Source organism: Diplotaxodon limnothrissa, linkage group LG10 (assembly GCF_057381915.1).
Source record: "Diplotaxodon limnothrissa isolate DT_005_m linkage group LG10, D_limnothrissa_male_GT1.1, whole genome shotgun sequence".
In the NCBI taxonomy this organism is placed as follows: Eukaryota; Metazoa; Chordata; class Actinopteri; order Cichliformes; family Cichlidae; genus Diplotaxodon; species Diplotaxodon limnothrissa.
In genome coordinates, this window is record NC_140605.1 from 2,876,750 (window position 1) to 2,898,205 (window position 21,456).

The 21,456-nt window shown below is 45.0% G+C and overlaps 1 protein-coding gene across 1 annotated transcript; it reads right to left on the bottom strand.

Moving 5' to 3' along the window:
* Positions 1 to 8,180: 8,180 nt before the first annotated feature.
* LOC146623717 (uncharacterized) lies at positions 8,181 to 21,252 on the bottom strand. The gene is made up of 11 exons (XM_085364266.1): positions 20,910 to 21,252; positions 19,082 to 19,202; positions 18,348 to 18,455; positions 18,210 to 18,246; positions 16,290 to 18,094; positions 16,158 to 16,188; positions 12,576 to 14,344; positions 12,439 to 12,487; positions 10,549 to 12,347; positions 10,311 to 10,347; positions 8,181 to 10,194 (listed from the first exon to the last, which is right to left on the bottom strand). Exons 1-11 carry the CDS (start codon positions 21,002 to 21,004, stop codon positions 8,660 to 8,662), a joined length of 7,386 nt encoding a protein of 2,461 aa, XP_085220392.1. The 5' UTR covers positions 21,005 to 21,252; the 3' UTR covers positions 8,181 to 8,659.
* Positions 21,253 to 21,456: the final 204 nt, after the last annotated feature.

Here is a 21,456-nt window from a genome sequence, read left to right on the forward strand (position 1 = left end):
GGTTGGACAGTAGCTCCGGCTTACGCAGGACACAAAACACAAAAGACTCGATGAACTTCTCGGCTCAGACTCAAAGGTCAGCGCTCACGGCACGATGCCCCTTCTTCTAAACCCTGTGATAAATCACAAAGAAAACATCAGTGACTTAGAGCTGCCGTGATGCGCCAAGCTGAAGCATTTCCAGACTTTTTGTGAAGAGGGAGATGAAAACACTGCGTGTTTGAGTTTTGAAGCAATGATCATAAAAAGGGATGAGATGAGTTTTCTGACAGCAGTCTCACACACGCACAATACCAAAGACAGACAAAATGGAAATGAGTAAGCCTGCGCTTCTTAAGAAAACAGTTTGGCATCAATGTAAGCACTCAAGGACAGGACAGATAAAATCCATTCAGCTTAAATATGCAGATACACACACTAGAAACTAAAGAAGTCAAAATTATTTCTTGCCTACTTTTGGTTATTTTGGAAAAACCTGGAAAAGACAGTTAATCATTGATACTAACCACAAAGCGCAGGATCATTCCTGATGTGATGTTTAGGGAGATATTTTTTTTTGGTTCGAGGCAGAAGGAGAACCTTTAATTAAACGCTCTGGAGAAAGTAATATTTTTAATTTTTATATTTAAGATTTTTTAGTTTTTTTGCTCTCTTCGGCTGTAAAAATTGCGGAAAAATCTCAACAATTTAGACTGGCATTAGGAGAACACCAGCGAGGATCAAGGCAGAGATGGAGGGCCAGCGGACAGGGAGCGCGTCACAGGCGTTTATCTGCCCGCTGATTTGAAAGCTCTTTGAAGGCAGCTTAAAGTGAGCGCGTTATCGCTGCAGGTAATAAACGGCTGATAAACGGCGCTCTGTGAAGGCACAGTTCCGCTCCTCGCCGCTCACTGGCCCCTTCAAAATTACACATATTAATTAGCGGTGTGACTAATAACCTTTCAAACGCCTACTTTATGCTCTAAGATTTTTTTTTAAATCGAATAAAAAAAGTTTCCAGAACAGCGTCGGCCCTTGTTTGCAGTTTGGCGTCAAATGCGTAATTCCCTCTGTCCAGATTTACTTCTGCGGGCCCTGCTGGTTAAAGCGGTCTAAGGGGCAGCTCGTGTTTCTCTCTAAAAGATGACGGCTGATAACCTTTTTTTTTTTTTTTAACTCTCTCTCTCTCTCTCTCTCACACACACTCACACACACACACACACACACACACACACACACACACACACACACACACACACACACACACACACACACCAGACGTGAGCCCCTCATCACGCCGAGATAGGCTAAGCGAGCCAGGGCGCATCGTGGATTATTTAGTCCTTCTTTTCCCCCTCGAACGACTGTGGCCTCTGAAGCTTGGCTACTAACACTCAATGCAAAACAATCATATTTTAATGTAATTAAATCTAATGTCATCTTATCATCAGTCTGTAACGCTGTTAGTCAAATCTCACGACGCACGCTGATGTCGACGTTTTTATATTTTAAACACCAAATTTAAATTTTAATCTGTGCCAGCAAACCAAAGTAACAGGGTTCAATAGTCTTCATATATTTTTAGTAAAAATTCCTCCTGCCGTTTTTTCCCAGCAAAAACTCCCTTCCTCTATTTCTATCCTAAACTTTTACGCACTGAGTTCTCAGACAGCCCGTGGGGCTTTTTCTGCAGCCAAACTGGGGCTCACCTTTGCCGTCGAGCTCGGCTTTCCCGTTCAATAAATCAACAGAAGCGGAGAAAAGTCCAGTCCCAGTCTCAGTATCCTTTCAACAGAGCTGTCCGTGGCGCAGGCAGCCAGACGCTTTAGTAAAATCCAGCACGGGGTGGCAGAATAGCTCCGGGCAGGTACGCATGGTGTGTACCACAGCCGTGTCGGTCAGTGAGTGCGAGCGGGACAGAGCAAGGTTGGGCTAGAGGAGAATGAGTGAGTGAGCCTGAATGAGGGCAGACTCAGCTCTAAAGTACCCCTGCCCCACTTTGATCTCACTGCTGATGTCAGACCTGCATTAGCATAAGAAAGCAGTCCAGAGCCGAGCATGCAGGGCTACTGGGAAATGTTGCTGGACTGAAAGTGCTCCGGAACAGGGAGCTGGACTGACTTACAGCGTGTCACTGATGATGAATGGTCCACGCGCTGATCTTATTTTAAAAGCATTTACAGTGTCTCAGGCTTGTCATGCTCCCGCGACATCCCGGTATTCCTGAAGCTTTTTAAACACAGCCTGTGGCTGCTCATCAAGACCCGCGGAAATATTCTCACCTCAAATATTAGACTTCATATGAACAGATTGTTTGTGGATTCTTATTCTCATGCCACAATCCTGCTCTGTTCCCATGTTTTAAAGTAATAACGTATTTTATTATGACTTATTTATTATATTAAATGTGGTTAAAAATAGAAAGAAATTCAAAAACTGTGTCAAACTGGTGTGTGGACACTTTTATTTTCTATACTTGTCTCATGCTTTGCATCAAAGTCAAGTCACCAACTATACAACAGGGGCATGGCAGGAGAATATCTCTGTTTGGTCCTTCTCTCTTTTTTGTGTTTGTAGTAAATCTTGGAAATAATGGAATAAAGGAAATGTCCTAGCGGTGGACACGCCCTGACGTGAAATATAAATCTTCACTAAAACTTTTAAATTGGAACCAGTGCGAAAGGTAAACGATGCTCTGAATTCACAGTGACAGCTTTTATTTATTAAGAGTGGATCCCATAAAAATGTTACAATATATATACTATAATACAGTGTGACATGATATTGTGGTACTCACACACACACATATGCACACAGACAGAAATGCGCTCCAGCTTATATTATTTGAGAAAAAAAAATCAAATAAAAGCCTCCTAAAGTTACAGCAAGCTTTCCCTCACTGGCTGATTTCCTTAAATCTTAACCACACTGAAAGTGATACGTCGCCGAGCCAGCTGTGGGAAAGTAATGTATAGTTTCCCTGAGACTCTCCTGCACCTCCAACGCCCAGACAAGAAGCCAGTACTGAGCTGTTGTCCAGACCTTGACCTTGCAACTGGTGCAGCTAAGCACGGCTGGCCTGGTGCACTGCAGGGAGCAGCAGGCCAGGTGCTGTCATGCTGTCCTCTGGAGCATTTACAGACCACAACGAGCCCTCTGCCTCTGCTCTCTGTAAAAATTTGTTTGCCAAACAGATCAAGGCATACGATAGCGTTGCATGTATGTATCTTTTTCACGGGACAAAGGTATGCGATCCTCGGTTCCAAGAGAGATTCGATGTGTTTTACATGGCAGTCAACTGTGAATGGGCACGGCGTCGGGGTGTGTGTGGGAGTCGTGGAGCTTCCAGCAGGACCGGGCCCGTCTACAGAGACATTTTACACACAGGCTCTCCATTCCTGAGTTTAAGATCAACACGCCGGCCCTTGATCTCCACATCTTGTCTTCCAAGCAACTCTTCTGACTACAGAAGAGAGCCACTGGAGTTCATGATAGCGAAATAACTCATGTCATATACCAGCAGAGGAATGACAGATAATCTACATCTCAGATGAAAACCAGCTTTACGCAGATAGGGTTACACTTACACGCTCTTTTTTTTAACTGTCACTGTAATCAGCTTTAGACATGCTGGGATCACTGGTGAGCACCAGTGTCTATGGAAATACCTTCTATAATTACAGTTCCCAAAACCGGCATTTGTATGGCACTGTTGTTTAACCCAGTGGTTTGAGCCTGAGCTTGGGAGTTTATTTTCAAATGAGCCAAGCAGCAAATGAGATAAATCCCCTCAGATTACAGTGAAATACTTCAAAAAAACCAAAACATGTAAAATGTGCATAAATAGAAAGGGTCATTTATCAGCCGCGGAGAAATATTGTATGTGCAAATTGCACATCGCAGTTTTTGTTTTGCAAAACTTTCACCACAGTGTAAATGTTTGAGTTTTTTCTTTCTTGTTTTTGCTCTGTCGCGGAGTGGCCCGACTCCGGCTCAATAAAGTATTAATGTCTGATGAAGAATGAGTCTCACAGCGCTGGGCCATTGTCTCGTGGATCTCAAGAGGATCGAGCCAATATCGTGAGTCAGGAGGCTCACTGGGGGAAGTGGAATAAGGACACTCGACTTTCACCCAGGAGGATCAGGGGCTGAATGGGTGCAGAGCTGCTATTATGCCTGGGGAAAATATTCCCATGCTGCTGCTGAGTTGCAAAACTAAACCTTCGACCAAGGGCGCAGTGCAAAAGAAAAAAGTTTCATGTTAAAATAAAGCGCAGAATTAAATCACGCGTTCTTAATGTTTCAAGATGATGTAAAATAAGATGAGATCTCTTTGATTTTAGTACAAATGAAAAAGCTCAGTCATGTTTTTATTTTTTAAATCTGGTCCCTTCCATTTTGTCTGTTTGCTAAAATGACAGAAATATGCAAAGCGCTGTGATAAAAACGATAAAGGTTTAACTGATGAGGTGGCCCTATACACATCTGCCTGTTCACCAGTGTAATTGCTCTCACAACAGATAGCATTCCATATTCAAATTCAAACCAGGAGTCTGATTAACAGCCATCATGAATGCAATAAAGCCAAAAACTTGAAAGGGAACGTTCAAATGGAAACAGTGAACCGTATCGTTTAGTTTTCATTTTGCCTCTCATCACCAACCAAACACTGAACAGCGCAGGGCTCTGCTCTGACTGACTGTCGACGAATAACGAGAACGGGATGTCAAAGCCTCCTCGGAGGGGTGAAAATCATCCAATCTGACGTGGCGAGAGACCGTGACAGCTTCACATCAGTCAGGTGAAAATCCCATCACTCTGTGGTGTCCCCGCTGTGAAGGCCTGCCAGAGCTCACAGTGGGGCTCACCTCAGAAACGGCGACCTTTGTAAAGTCTGTGCCTCGCAGCACAAACCTGGGCCCACATCTTTCGTTTGCCATGTGTTTACAACCCTGGTCTGTAGTGGGCTTTGAAGACGGGGCCCTTTCATCAAGCGACAGATGGGATGCACTTTTTGAAACATGTCATGTGGTCCTCCAGGAGCGCTCGGACTGCGCTTCAACCACGATGAGCTATGTGTTCGCGAAGCCACCGCACGATCATTCCCGAAATAAATACCATCACTATGGATGCGGTGACCTGAGCTTGGGGCATAAACCTCGCCTACATTATGGGTTAACCATCCAAAGGAGGAGTGGATTCCAGTAATGCAGCTAATCAAACGCATTGCAGGCCTGCCATATCATCAGAACATCATAAATATCAGAGCTAAACGAGTCCAGTTGTGGCACGGAAAAGCGCAAACACGCTCAAATACTTCTTTTTCTCTGCAGTGAGCACAAAACACTGTCACCAAAGATGGAAATGAGAAGATCAGGACAATTAACGATTTCATCACAAATGCCTTTTTTTTCCTCTCCCGCTTCACGTTATCCGAGCTATACTTGAACACAGAGCCGCAACCTACAGCTGCGAATTACAATATGTGTCTATAATCCATTAAAACGTCTCAGGGTCTGTTCTGTTATTTACCGTCTACAGAGCAGCTGCAGGATTTGTCTCCTGACATCACCGCTACAGTCTGACTCGTCCCTGCTCGGCCAGTTCGGGCCATCAATTAAAACGGAGCTCGAAAACGAACAAATGTGGATTCTGTTTTTCGGGGCTTGGGGGGGTTGAGTTCCCCCTTTAGAAAAAGAGACATTTTTCCCCGTGTCGAGGACAGCAGCGCCGCCTCGCACGGATCCTTAATCACTGCGTGTGTGACGCCATCTCAGTGTGTCTGCAGAGGTGCTGCTGAAGAGCAGCAAAAGGTGCTGAGGGCAGAGGGGATTGAAGTGAACCCTGTGGGTGGGGAGATGACTTCAGCAGCTTGGGACGCGCCGTCTCTCCGCCCGCACCCCTCCTGGTAAACAGAAAACCCAAGAGCGATAGAAGAATCACTAGGACAGGCACCAGCCTGGCTGCAGGCCTCCAAACAGCACAATAGATAAATTGTGCAGATACATCTGGTTCTTATGAATATACCCCTTTAGATTGTGGTTGATGGAGGCGTGAGAGCACCAGAGCATCCTTATAAATGATCAAAGCCAACTTCTTCAAGGAATACAAAAGAATTTGAAATTGCGAGCTGTGTGCCCGTTGCTCTGCGGAAACGGTTCAGGGCAAACACCAAGTCGCGCTTTGCGCAGGTTCAGGAAGCGAGCCGACCTGACACGGGTCACTTCAGAGACACAAATGAAGCTTGTGAGCATAGAATCATTATTCATGATCAGAGGATGTCTTCTACAACTTGCTGGTAAAGGAGCACACTCAAGTACAATCCTCCACATATGACTTACTGTCTCAAACAATATAGTTTTACAATGGCAAGTACAGATGAAGTGTTCTTGAAAAATAAAATCAATAAGCTGACATCTGAATAATTCAAACCAAAAGTTTTGCTCTTAGTACAAGAAGGATCTGAATTCTTGCCCCTGCTGCCAATTTTCCCTGAAAGGGAACCTTGAAATAAAATCCACTTAAGCCCTCTGTCTTTCCCCCCAGAGTGCAGTTAAATCCTTGCTGTGTATGGACATAATTACAGAGTGTCACGGATCTTACATCAGCGCAGAACCCTGACTTCCAGCAGGAAACCCGGTCCACGGGTCAATTAAGGCAATAGGATGTGCTCTTTATGCTCAAACGTACGGGCCACACCTGAGAGTAACAGCGTCCAGCTCCACATCCAGCATGTAAATAAATAAAGCGCAGCTTGTAGGAGGTGTACAGCTCACAGGGGAGTGTGGAGAGTTATTGCAAAACAGCATATATACGTGCTGCTGCAGCGAGGCCCTCAAACCCTGTGGCTGGTGGCCCACAGCAGAGGCAGAATCAGCAGCTGAGAGGGGACAGAGAGCCTCCTTACACACCGAGCTGGGCACCGACAATTGGGCCATTGTCAGGGAGACGTGCTGTTCCTGCTCATAGGAAGAATACATGACTATTTAAAAAAAATGTTAGATGATAGAAGCTTTTCATGTCAGCAAACGTGTTTCAATAAGTCACGAAACCTGGAAATGTAGCCACTTTGTCACAGAAACAATCAGACACAGAAGTCATTTAGTCAAATCAAAACACAAACTGAAAATCTGATCAGATCTGAAACAAGCTCTGGTGTTTGTCGGTATAGATTCTGTCAGTAAATAAGCAGGTTCCCAGGAAGACTTGGAATAACCCAGAGGAAATTAAAATATTGTGCAACGCCACTTTAAATTTAGTTTATAATGTGGAGCAACAATATTGCCATTGTTCCAACAGCCAGACAGAAAGTATTAACCTACTGCTCAAACAAAGTCTTAAATGCTAACAGCTACATAACCTTGTTTCTCCAATTTTCAGCGCGGCAGGGTTTTTTTTTTGAAATTTTTGCTTCTTCACCATGTTGGAATTAATAGCAAATAATTGACAAGAAAGTCAGACAATGCCCTGCAGCAGACCTACACAATGCATCTACACTGAAAGCATCACACATTAACCAAAGCGTAGTTGTAACAATGCAGGCAAAGAGCGCCGATTTGCATCACTAGCGGAAAGTAGCCGGCAGTCTCTTACATGCCGAGCGTTGCAGTGCTTTTACTCATAGCTGGAGGACAAACAGAAATTGTGTAACACACATTTACCTGCTGTCCACAGATAACTTAGTGGTTGTATGACCTTAATAACAAACCTCCCTTTAAACCCACATCCTTGTTGATCAGTAAGTGAATCATGCAAGTCACGCTCCACTGAATACAACAGTCTGACCAGCATTTAGCAATCATGGATGTATCATCAAGTAGCTTCAGGAAGAACGCATAGTTATTATAAAACCTGGCTCAGAAGAAAACATACACATTATAACCAACCCCACACATCCCAGCATTCATCAGTCACTTCATACCAGTCAAGTATTTCTGATGGCCCCATTGCGCCATCTTGTGTTAACACACTGATATGGCAACAGGCTTAAAGCAGTTCTTACCTCATGTACAAAGACAGGAAACCACAAGTCCAAGACCCAAAGCATCTTTTTGGAGCATTTTATTACTTTTTTGACAAATATATATGAAGGTTTTCCTATTAAGGAAACATTCTTTCAAAGATAAGTTTACAGCAAATTCATTCCTGCAAAGAGACAGGAAACAGATATGATGGAGCTAACCATTTCTATTTGTGCCCAGTAAAATGCAAGGGTGCAATTTAATCATTAGAATCAACTGATAACAGTGACACAAAAATCAGTATAGTCATTTCTGATAATGAAAAACAAACAAACCCAAAAAACAAGTATTTTTGAATGCCAATGGGACGTCTTTAAACATCCGTGTTATGATTTGGTGGGGTGAATTATTAGTTTTGCATCAAGGCACACAAGCATTGATAACTGTCAGTGGAGCATCATTTGTTTTCTTGATTTTTTTGCCAAGACACTGGTCCCACTTGGCAGTACAGCTGTACAAACTACAGAATAAAAACAAACCAAAAAAGCATAAGATAGGACATTGCATGATTATAACCAAAGGGAATCTCAAAGAATTCGGATCGATAAATGTACACAGCAATATTGAGTTCAGATCTTGGGACCTCCACCTGTGTCGAGTTCTTCAGTATGGTAGGGGGTGACATCGCACTGACTCTCACTGCTCAAATGTGCTAGCCGCTACAGAGGATGCAGCTCAGCGAGGGATCTCTTTTCCTGTTCACAAAACTCCTGTAAACTCCTCCTTCCCTGCCTGAAGTTGCTCTCCCTCCTTGAAAACGGTAAGATGACCTGAAGTCGGAGGAGAGTTTCAATGTTGCTGAAACTTCTAATGTGTGACGTCTTGAGTGTGTCGAGCACAGTAGTTGGAAGATAGCCTGCCAGAGGATCCAGCCATTTCTCCTTCCATGACTTCATCTCAGAGTGAAGGGAGGCCTGATCTGGCAGGTCCTCCTTGTACAGGCGGAACACAAGACCACTAAGAATGCTGGTTTCTACTTTGGACATTGCGTAAGGCACAATCTCCAGACACCTTAAGGTATCCAACACCTTTTCTGCAAAGAGGTCATCGATTTCTGCTATTGAATGCTCTACAATTTTCATGCTTAAAGATTCTTTGTAAAACTCGCTCAACGGCTCGAGGAGCGCTGAATGCAACATCGTAACGTGGAGTTTAGACGCCAGGGCAACAGCTTCCTCAAACCACACTTTGTGATGGCTGTCAAGATCACTCTTCAGTTTACTGAGGGATGCTTTGACATCAGGCAAGTTGTTCACGGCGAGCAACATATCTAAGGGTTTGCCCTGAAGCGACTGGCTTAGCTTTTTTGTAACAACCAAGACGTTCTTCTGCACCACCGTTGACAGAATGAACTCAAAGTTTCTGATTGTGTCAAAGAACTGAGATGCTTGTTGCTGGTTTGAAGTACTGCCCTCCACTTTCAGCTCATTCAAGCACAGCATGATTGCTTCTAGGATATCTACAATCACCTCGTGCATGTCGTGACTCTTCTCCCAGTTCTTCATGAGCCTGTCCCTCAACTCGTTGCCCTTTCCCTCATCGCGCCGGAACACTTGAATGATCACGTCTTCCAGCTTGTTCTGGCGTTTCGCGTCTTCTGTGAGCCAATGCAACAGCTTACCGATGAGAACCGCTCCATCGGCTGCCTCTTCGGCGGGACAAGACCTAGCGAGCCACACGTTGAGAGACAAAGCAGAGCTGACAGTTCTAATGGCATGCGGGTATTTCTTAGCTATCGCTAAACTTACAGCCCTCATCTGAGCTCCCACTTCACCAACACTCAGCGAGGCCTGACCTCTACAGTACTCCATGTTGAGCCCCCACTTCTCCGACAGGGCGTTTTCGATAGCATTCGCAAGGGTGGCTGGGTCTTCGCTAAAGGGGATAAAGGCCAGCGTTTCCTCACACTGGATGTCCTCTTTGTTCAAGTACCTGATGCACAACGGGACATAGAGCTCACCGTCAATTGCAACTGATTGCTCAGTTATAACTGTGAAGAACTGAGAGTCCCAGAGTTCCTTGAGGATTTCTTCACGTAGCTGGGGTTCGTAGAAGGACACGGCTGTTCTCGGTCCTGGAACCATCTCCGGTATCACGTCATCCTCGGCGGATTTCACCTCACCGTCTTTGGCTTTCTCTGCTACACTGGAGCCATCTGACTCTGTTGGGGCTGCTGGTTTTCTTTCAATGGCGGCTATTTAAAAGATAACAAATGTATTCAAATATTAATTAACACACACACACAAATTTCTACTCTTGGTGTCTGTTAGAACTACTCTACCGATATTTTGTTGCCAATAAAGCACTTACCGCTGTCCAGCCTGTGTTTTTGCAGAAATTCCATTACCTGAAAATAAATGTACAACCATGTGAGTTGTTTGTTGTTTGCAGTTTGTTTGTTTGACTAATGCAGCTATGGCTGCATTAGTCGTTTGAGCTATAAAATAGCAGCTTTTTCCAAACTGGCAAAGAGTCTTGACTTGAACACTTGGTGGGATGAATTAACGGCAGAGCTAGTTAATCAAAATGAAGAGTGTATTAAAGTTACCTGGGACAGGCATGGGCTGCTCTCTGGATCAACCTCCACGCACTTCTCAATGACCTCTGGCAGCCTCGTTAGTGTTGTGCAGTGAGAGAGGAGCATCACATGATCTGTTTTGCTTCCTTTGCATACAGTGTTTCTCAACAGGTCCCTCATCGAATTCAGGGTGGTCTTCATCAGATCACACTCCATACTGACACTAGGCAGGACAGCTACTAGCCTAAGCAGTAAGGTAACAGTTGGATGGCTCTTGGACTCGGGGTGGACTAGCGTTTCAGCGATGGATGTTGGAAGAGCAACATCTTGGTAGTTCTCCCTCCACATGGCTGCCCAGGTGTTGAGCTCTTGTTCGGCAACTTCGGGCTCGGGTAGATCTGTAAGGTAGAGACTGAAAGGCTTGTATGTGGACTCGGACAATACAGGCTGTGGATTGCAAGAAGGCAGCAACGACAGGACTGACAGAGCCTTTAGGTGGCTGTCTGAGAAGCTGTACTTCATTTCATCAATTAGACTTTGCAGAAGAGGGATGCTGAGATTTTCTCTGTAATATATTTCCGGTGATTCATAGCTGTTGGCTTCCTCTGAGAAGCACACTTGCTCCGGAGCGACCCTGGTCGCCAGCTGGAATGCTTGCTCAAACCAAGTGGAGTGCATAGCGCTAACATTTTCTAACATTTTGTTGAGAATCTCTATGACGGAGGGGATTTTTTCCACTTCACAGAGAATATCAGCAGGGTTTCCACAGCGAAAAACAGTGCTACAGTTACGAAGAGGAGCGCACGCGTTCTTCAGTATTACAAGGGTGACGATGTAATCCATATTTCTCAGAGCAGTAGACAAAACTTGCGCATGCATTGATTTGGCACCTGTGGCAGTAGAGCTCACAGCGTCTAGGCAGCTAAGAACACCCTCTAATGTGTCAGCGAGTATGTCAAAGAAGTCCTCCCTCTTTTTCCACCTCGAACAACAGGTTTCTGGAATTTCCTCCAGGGCCTCCCTCGGCATATTTAAAAGCCCGTCGATAGCCTGTGCCAACTGTCTTTCCAAACTCGGAGACTCATCAAAGAACAGCAGCAGGTCTTCTGTAACATCCAGCATTTTTGCAACCGATGAGCAAGGCACACTTCTCGCCAGCCAATGGGCAAGGCCACAAGACTCACTGGGTGTCACAACACAAAGCGGGTAGCTCCTGAGGAATTCCAAAGACATTTTCTTCAAGCTTTGATAACCTGGGCCCAGCTGCATGAATGCCTGCCCCCGGCACTGCGACATAGGCAAGCTCCAGTCTTCCGTGAGAATCTTTGCAAGGTTGTTCGCTTGTCTATCAACATGGCAGTTTTCATCGAACGGCAGAAAGCCCAGGAGCTCGACTTTTGGAGCCGACTCTCCAACGTACCTCACAAAAACAGGTAGATGGGTCTTGTCACCAATTTTAACAGCCTTGTCTGTGATGAGCGAGAAGAAAGGAGACTCCTGTATTTCTTTCAGTATGACGTCTCTGATTCCATTCATGAGGAGCTTCACCATTTCGTCACTGCCTATAGAAGATGTGTTTTTTCCCTCACATCCAAACCAGTGACACATCCTTAATTCCTGGACAAAAAGTTCTTGGTCTTCTTCTGAGAGCTCACAAAGAGTGCTATTCTTTTTCCCCAGTAGTGCAGCCAGCCGGAAAAGTGTTGCCAGACTCTGACGATTATCACCTTTGCTCCCATTCTCATCTGCCAGTTTCAGCTCGGGCTCCTCCAGCTTGTCTGGAGATTGGGGGATTTGGAGCTCCTCAGCCTCCACCTTTATGTATTCAACTAATAAACGAGAAAAAAACAACAACACAGTGACTTTGACAAGTATTAGAAACATGGCAAAAAAAACCATAATGTCTCACAGCAACCGTACCTTCCATATTATTTTCAGTGTTCTTGTTGAAGCTCTTGGATTCCTTATCCTGTAAGAATACCGAGGTATATTATTCCAGTGTTCATTAAAGAAACCCAAAATAAAACAAACTCTATTAAAAAAACAGAAGCACATACCAGACAGATACCCTCCAAGGCTTGTGGCGTAACCTTCAAACACTGGGTCACCATGCGGTCCAAGTCTCTGCTGAAGTCCGTGCCCACCTGCAGCAGAGCCAAGCACAGCGACCTATCTTTGGGATTCGTATCCCTCAGGTACTCTTGGAACTTCTTGTGGCGCATTACAACGCCGCAGTCCTCCAGCGCTGTGCTGGGCAGCACCGACATAATCCTCAGCAGTGTGTTGATGTTCCCAAAGTACTGCATGAGCGGCAGGCGTAACGTGTGAAATATGGAGCTCGGGATGGTCACGGACGCCACTTTGGTCTTCCACGTCACTCTCCAACAGCACAGCTCGGTGAAGAAGTTGTCAGCGTCGGGCAGATCGCTGCTGTAGAGGGGCGGCTTTGATTTCAAGCTCTCAAACACGTAACTCACTGTGACCGAGCACGGGACCAGGGACAGGAAGTTCAGAGCTTCTTTGTGGTCTTCTGAGAAATGATCCTTCACAGTATTGATCAGGTTGTCTACCAGTGGCACGCTTAGGCCATCTTTATAATAACCGACCGGCTTTATCATGCTGTCCCGTGGTAAAGAGTTCTCAGGCACTTCAATCTGCACTCTCAGACTCTGTGCCATCGCACAGGCCTCGTCGAACCAGTTCTGGTGAAACACCTTCATGTTTGTTTTCACTCGGTTCAGAGTGGCCACAATACCGCTGATCTGACAAAGCTGGGATGCAGCAGTGAACTGGTCCTTCTGGATACCAGCACTCAGCTCTCTGGTAAAAGAGGACGCGTTCTTCAGCACCACCATGGCGATGATGAAATCAAACTCCATGACCTTGTGGAGAAGTGCTCCAGCTAGTTCCGATACAGACGCTTTCCATCTCTGTGGGTTGTTTTTGACTTTCTCCAGACATTCGACCAGAGGCTCCAGCATCTGCACAAACACCTCGTAAGAGTCGTGCTTCTCTTGCCAACAGGAACAGAACTTGCCCTGCAACTCCTGGACTTTTTCGTAGCTCTCTCTGAGACCAAAGTCTATCACGTGGTCGAGCTGCTTTTCTAGAGCAACGCTACTGCCAAAAAACATCAACACCTCTTCAAATGTATCCAGGGCTCTTTTAACAGCAGGCACTGGGATGGATTTTGACCACCACGTGTTGAAAGAATAGCAGGAGCAGTGTGTGCTTATAGCCAGAGGATACTTCTCTTGCACTTTGCAAGCAAAGGCTTTCAGCTTGTAGGAAACATCACCAGAGCCCAGGTACGCTTGACCTCTGCAATTTTTCAAATCGAGATGCCACTCCATGGTGACTATTCCCATAAGACGCTGTACCATGACATCGCATTCCAGATCCGCCTCGAGGAATCCCATCAGCTCTAAGCGCATGACATCGAAACTGTCCACAAACCGCAGAAAGAGCGGAAGATAGTCTCTCTCGCCCAGCTTCACAACGCGGTCAATAAACAAGGAAAAGAACGAGCTCCCCACCTCCATGATGATTCCCTCCCTGACAACGTTCTCGCACACACTGAGAACTTCTTTCATTTCAGACTTGGTCACGTACTCGACTTCTCCATCCTGAGGAGGACAGGCGTCACCGTGGAGCCTGCTTTGGCTGCTGTATGCAGAGGTCACTGCAGCCTGTAGCGCCGACTTCAGAGCTTCTCTGTCGGTTTCTGCACATTTCATCTCCACAAGCCTGTCTGGATCCATCTCCAGGTTTATGAGCTGCAGTTCTTCCTCAGTGTCCTTCTCTGCGTGGTTTCCAAAGGAAGTCACTGAAACAACAGGAACAATGTTTCTGATTTGATTTTGAAAATTTGAATTTGAAATATAAATGAATGTAATCGGAGTAAAGTTTTACACTTCAACCTCATTGAGTTAGTTTGGAGTTAGGGCTGTGCGATATGACCTAATTTTTTACATCCTGATATAAGACATTTATCGTCCCAACGACGATAAATAATCACAAAAATTTTTATTTATTTTTTTTTACACTCGACTTGCATGAAGTGTTTTCAGCTGGGCGTCATGTACCTGGCGTCGAGCATACAAACTTATGTCTGAAAAAGCATAGTTTTAACAGCCATTTTCTTTGTGAGTCTTTATTACACGGCGTGCTGCGGGGAAAAAGCGTGCTCTAACGTTTGAGTCTGAGGTTATCTGGAGCACCTGACGGCTCTTTTTTTTGCTTCTCGTCCGTAAACTCTCTCCACACTCTTTCACGTGATTCCTGCATAGGTGGTTGAAGAGGTTTGCTGTGTTTGAGTCTGAGGTGGGGGCCGGCTTCCTGCATAATTTGCAGAGTACAGTTTTCTGGTCCGTGTCAGACTTTTCATAACCAACCCATGTCCGTGCTACAGAGGCAGCCCCTCGTTTAGGAATAAGGTCCTGGTTTGTTTTGACTGGTTTTTCCGTTTGTCATCATTTTAGTTTATTTTGAAAAGACTCAACAGGATCTTCAGCCTTATTGTGAAAGGTTTATGTGGAAAATAAACAAGGGGACGGCAGAGCCACACGCTGGGTTTATCGTCGTTGTTGCTAACGACAACACATAAAAACAGTCGCTTGTCCGTCCGTAGTGTGGTTATTTTAAATATAAGAGAAAGAGAGAACTTTAAGAAATTAATATAGCTGCTGCAGTGACCATCAAAACGATAAAATATTGCCATAAATAGTTTATTTTGTGACACCATGAAACAAACGATAGCGTGATATGAAACGATGTTTTTATATCGTCATCAGATACATATCATCATATCGAACAGGCCTATTTGGAGTCACCAAAGTTAAATAGCAAACAGTTGATTTAATGTGGTTAATTTGTTTTATTACATAATGAGATTACTCTATACTCTAAACCAGCAACCTTTCTTTGTGCTACGGACCAGTTTAATGTCGGTCAATATTTTCACGGACCGGCCTTTAAGGTGTCGCGGATAAATACAACAAAATAAAATGATACAACAAGACAAAAACGCAGGTATTTTGTAAATATAATAATAAATGCGAATTCAGTGTGTAATTGTGTAACTTTATTAGCAGCGCCCTCCTGAAATGCACCAACAACACTGAGAGTAACGTCCTCCTCTCTGCCCCTTAATGCTCTCTGGACGCTATGGTAACGTGTAAATATTTCTTAAATAAGACAACTACACCAGGGGAAAAGACCCAGGGAAAGCGAGTTAATGATAAAAACCCTGAAAACCATAAATTTCACACCTGAGCCACAACTCTCGCAGCCCGGTACCGGTCCGTGACCCGGTGGTTAGGGACCGCTTCTCTAAATGATGGTGTGCATATTTGGCTTACATTGTTGAGTCAGTGACTCGTGTACGTTGCAGTAGTTTCTTGGAGGAGGCCGAGCATGGAGCTGGTTCAAGTGCAGAGGCCAACCATGCTGACCGTATTTTGTTGTGAATAAAGTTCTGTTTAGTTGACTTCTGTTACAGGACCACTTACTTACTTACATTGTGCACAATGAGCACTTTTCCTATATACAGCTGCATTTAACTATATTCAATGGCTGATAAATAATGTGTGAACAACAAGCAGAAAATTATTTCATGATTTGCTTTTTCATAATCTCACCTTGTGGAGGCTTCTCTTTTGTATCATCATCCTGTAACACAAACAGGCACCAATGTGACGTCATGTCAGGATAAATAAACGATCACCACTGATTAAAGTCAGATATGAAATTTGCTCAGCTTATCAACTCACCATTTTCAGCATCAGTAGGATGTCTGGGTGCTTCTGGACATACGAATCCACCATTTGTTCAACACTGAAGTGCACGTCCTGGTTAACGTAGACGTACGCCATGCTGCACTGTCTTTGATCATCTGGCGTGGCTGTCAGGTACGAGTGGCAGCGCTCCAGCACCATGTGGTATTGACCATACACGTCTGCCTCCGCGTTTACGCAGGGAACAGTTCCCAAGACCCTCAGCAAGCTCTGCACGTTCGGGTAAAATCCGATATCTGGAATCTTGAGGGTAGCAAAGACCGTGGTTGGAAGAATCCTGCGCTTGCTCGCGTGCCTCCACTTCACTTCCCAGCAGCCGAGCTCTTCGTAGAACGTGTCGGGCCGCGCGAGGTTGTTCAAGTTGGCGTCTGCTACTTTATCCCTGCGGATGCTGAAATTATGGTCGGCCATGTAAGACGGCACCAACGAGAGCCATCTGAGAATCCTCACCATCTCTGTGCTGAACACTCTCTTCACCTCTGCGACGAGGTACTGCAAGATGGGCCGGCTCAGAGTTTCTCTGTAAAAGTCTTCCAGCGGCGTCTCGGTGGCGTCCCCTTGAGCCATCTCCGGTTTGGTGACCTCCACTCCCAGCTTCTTCGCTCGACCGACTGCGTCTGAAAACCATTTCCTGTGGAATATTGCAAGCTCTTGTTGGTATTTGCTTACCAACTTTAAGGCATTGGAAATTGTGTACTGCAAAGTACTGCTGATGCTAATTATTCCCCTGAGACTTGAGTTGAGTATGCTCACACAGCAGAGGGTGTTCTTCAGAACAACGAGTGTCATAATGAAATTGAAATTCTTCAAAATGGGCTTGAGCTTGGCCATCTGCTCAGCAGTGTCTTCATCTACCTTTGAAATGATCTCATTGATGCAGTTCAGGAATGGCTCAAGAATATCTAGCATGGTCTGGAAGCCATCAGTGCCGTATTCCCAGTTCCCACTAATAGCTGCCTTGATCCTGTCCACTTCCCCTTTTATGTGCCCGTATGTCATCTGGATCTTTCCCTCCAGTCGCTTGCACAGCTCTGGTGTTCTCCTGAGTAACGAGGCCACTTCCTCTACAGTGTCTGCAACCGTCTGGATGGAGGGCACGGGCATGCAGCGAATGATCCATATGTTGAAAGCGTACGGGTCGCTTGGCGACAGCACGACTTGTGGAAACTCCTGCAGAATTCGGCAAGTGAGATCTCGCATTTTCTGACACATGCTACCTGTAACGAGATAAGTGAGTCCTCTGCAGTGCTCCATTCTGAGCCCCCACTTGTTTCGCAGCTCAGACAGGAGCATGTAAAACAGATTCTCTCCATCCATGTCGCACGGCAAGAACCCGACGAGGTGCTTTTGTGGAAACCCAGCTACTGTGACGGACCTGATGAACACCGGGATCTGCTCCTTTCCTTCTATCTTGGTCACATCCTGAAGCAGAATGGAGAAGAACCTTGCCAGCCTGAGGCTGTTCTGGATCTCCTCTCGCATCAGACCTTCGCTGAACTGCAGGATCTCTTTCTTGTCGATCTTTTCCAAACAGACCTGACTGAGCGCCCGCTGACCCCTCGCGCCTCCGATCGGCTCGTCGGCATTGATGTTTGCACCGTTGATGCTGAATCCCGTCAATGCCAGGATTTCCTTAAAGTAGACTTTCAGAGTCTCTTTTGCTTTGGAGGTGGCTGCATCCTCTTGGGTTTGGTTTTCTTTTTGCAGTTCACTTGCTGCGCTGTTCTCTCCACATCCGCTCTCTTCTTTCGTCTCCTCCGTTACTTCTGCGGCTGTGTTTTCTTAAGCATGAGAAGACATACTGATTTCAAAAACACTTATTCAGTCCCTCAGCGTTTACAACACGAGCACATTCGTTAAAATACACGAAAAAATGAATCGAAGCAGTTACTGTACCTTTTGTCTTTTTCACAGCAGTATCATCCTCTTCTGACTAGTTTGGTGAAATGGATAATTAAACATTTTTAGGATGTTAATGTTTGATTTAAAAAACATTCCAACAAGAGCAATTCAAAGACCTGGACAGATACTTACAGGATCTCTGGCTCGCTTCCTGCTGTAGGTCGACTGATTGTTCGCAGGCCTTGTGACGTCAAATATTGTTGGAACAGCATCTTCCTTTAACACACAACTGGATGAACTCTGACAAAACAAACATGCACACAAACAAAAATATGAAGCATCACACTGATGCATTTCTCTACTATCAAAATGTCAATACAGGGGATTATAACAAAGAAATCAAAATGATCTGACATTTGTAAACAAAGCAGATTTTTGCACTTATAGTTTGAGTGGTGTTGATAAAACTGAAGAATCTTTTATAGTTTTATTAAGTTGCATTATGCTGATTGCACAGATGTGCTTGCAAAAAAGCACTTGTGTTTGACATCAATAAGCTGCACAAACATGGGGATTTTTAATCTCCTGTTGTATGATATCAGGCTGCCCACGTGTACCTAATGAACTGGAATTCTCTACTAGCACCTACTCGCCCCACACCGAGTGTCACCTCAGTGTGGGTGGGGCTGAAAGCCCTGTGACATCATTTGCATACTACATCCTTACAATCCCTCTGGATTCTGTCGGTGGCACAAAAACCTCTGCTTGCTTGGAACCCCGGCTGTGTAGGTACTAAGAGTACCCGGTACCAGGTTCTACCACCTAATGGAAAAGTCTAAAAACCGAGTAGGTGTTACTGCAAAAGAGCCTTTTGTTTAGTTCGTTGATCTTAACTGAGAGCAATGAGCAGCAGACCCGCTTCTCACCTGGTGAGAGATCATAGACGGCTCAAAGTGCTTTGCACAAAGTCTGTAAAGCTTATGCAGCTGTTCAGGAGGTTCTGAAGCCAAATCTGGACGAAGACAGTTCTCCAACCATTGGTTGCAGCTGCAAAACACAAGAGGACAAAGGTGTCAGTTGTTGGAGGCACAAACAAATACAGAGTAAAACGGACACCAGCGAAACACCGAGCAGAAACAAAAAACCCATAAAAGCCCCCAAACATCATTTGGGTTCTCAAAGCATTGAAATGTCTTAGGATGTACTTAATTATGCGCTGTATCCAAGCACGGCCGTCACCCACCCAACTCCCCTGATGAACTTCACTCACAGTGAGCATAATGAACAGTTTGTCACAGCGCCCAAACCCGCCTCTCTCTCTCTCTCACACACACGTATTTGGAAAGCTCTCTTAAGGGGCAAAATGAGGTTCATGATTTTATGCATTGTGGTTTAACTGAGGCCATTTCTGGAAGCAGTGGCACACACACACACACACACACACACACACACACACACACGTCGCATAGATTAATGAATTACTTAACACAGGACAGCAGCTGCTGAAGAGCATTTGGAGTGTAGTGTTTGGGCGCTGTTCCCGTGCTATGCTCAGGCTCACCTAGCTGCTAGGTGATCACAAATAAACTGGGGTCCACCTTGTAGATGTGGCACAGTTCAGATCACCTGGCCTAAGCAGCTCCTGTTTACTTTCACTTCAACGCTGTTCACTGTGAAGCAGAACTATGACTGCACTGCTTGTGTTTTTATGAACACTGAAACTTACAGCCAATGCAGTTTTATTCTTTATTTCTTCAGAGCGCATAATTGCACTTTGCCTCACTGGTGGCACTACTGGAACAAATTAAATGAATTAAGTGTGAATGACTGCCGTGGCTGATTCACATGCGCTCGTTTCCCTCTGACACAGCCTTATTATTATTCATCTCTACTAAATTGCTTTAGTAGTGCATTATTAGCTGTTTTGACATCAGATGGGCGCTTATTTACACTTAAGCCAAAGCTGAAGGCAAACTCCTTTAAATATGTCTTAGACCTCATGATCTGCTAGTAGGCAGTATTTCCTCTGGCATGGAGGACTTCCTGTCCACAGACACTGTACCTTGATTCAGTCAGCTAGCGTGCATCTGTCACTCAGCCACAGTCCTTATTAATTCTCGAATTTATTTGTAAGTCGGTCAACAGAGCCAGTTATGATTCACGACAACAAAAAGCTAAAAGGACGGACGAGATAACTATTAATTCACAGGGCGATCACGTGGACACTGCTTAAATATTGTAATATTTATACGCTACACAATGAGCTGCGATGGAAAATTACTATGGAACTGCGCAGCTTTGTGAGCAACAACCAAAACACCACCAAAAGCATTATTAATTACAGGTGTTTTAATTGTGCTAAGCTAACGCGAGTCATTCTCACATTGCCGCACCGCTGGGATGGTAAGTGCTGTGCACTGATGGTGATTTAAATAGAGCACAAAAAAAAGTTTTTAACTAAGGCTTCTCAGCGTGTGTGAAATGACTGAACTTAAAGGAAATTCCCAAAAGGCCGTTTTTCACGTCGGTGTCCGTTTCTGAGGCTGAACGAGTGACCGGAGTGTTATTTCACACGGACTTTTCTTTCAGGAGTAACGTTAAGTCTGCGCCATTTTCCACCGAGTTGTGTCACTATTAGCCAACATGATGTTAGGCTAACGCCAGTGCTAACAGCCTGTAGCCAACACATTTATTCTGCATGCTCAGCGACTCGTTTCTCTAGCTGCATCTCAATGAAATAAGCATAAGTCTTACCGCTCCGGATCCAATGGAAAGCTAAAAAGTGGAGTGGTCTTTTCGGATCCCCGCTGCTGGTAATCACAGTTCGCTGCGGCGCAGCAGTCAGTCATTTTGGATTGCAATGAAGCTAGCAAGCAAGTTAGCTAGCTTAGCTGGCGGTTGCAAGCTGGCAAGCCTACTGTGAGCAAACCTGTAGGACAGTCTACAGAGTCATGCCTTGGGCAAAACCTGCAACCAACACAGTTGACTTTCACTGTTATTCTCGCTTATTGCCTCTTTGCCAGACTAAGAACCTACTAATTCCATGCTTTCAAAAGTTGATGCTGCGTGCTGAGCCAAAGTCGCCAAAAGCGTGTTATCCCATCAACCAGGAACTGAGTGCTGCAATAAAAATATTCACCAGCAGAGGGCAGAATACCATGACCAAAGAGCCTTATTGTCAAGATGACTTACTCCCTATTCTGATGTAGCCTGAAAATGCGCGCAGGAATTAAATAAAAGTAAGGTTTGTTTTGTTGGGATATACAAATAAACGAGGTTTAAATTCACAACTTTTGGCATG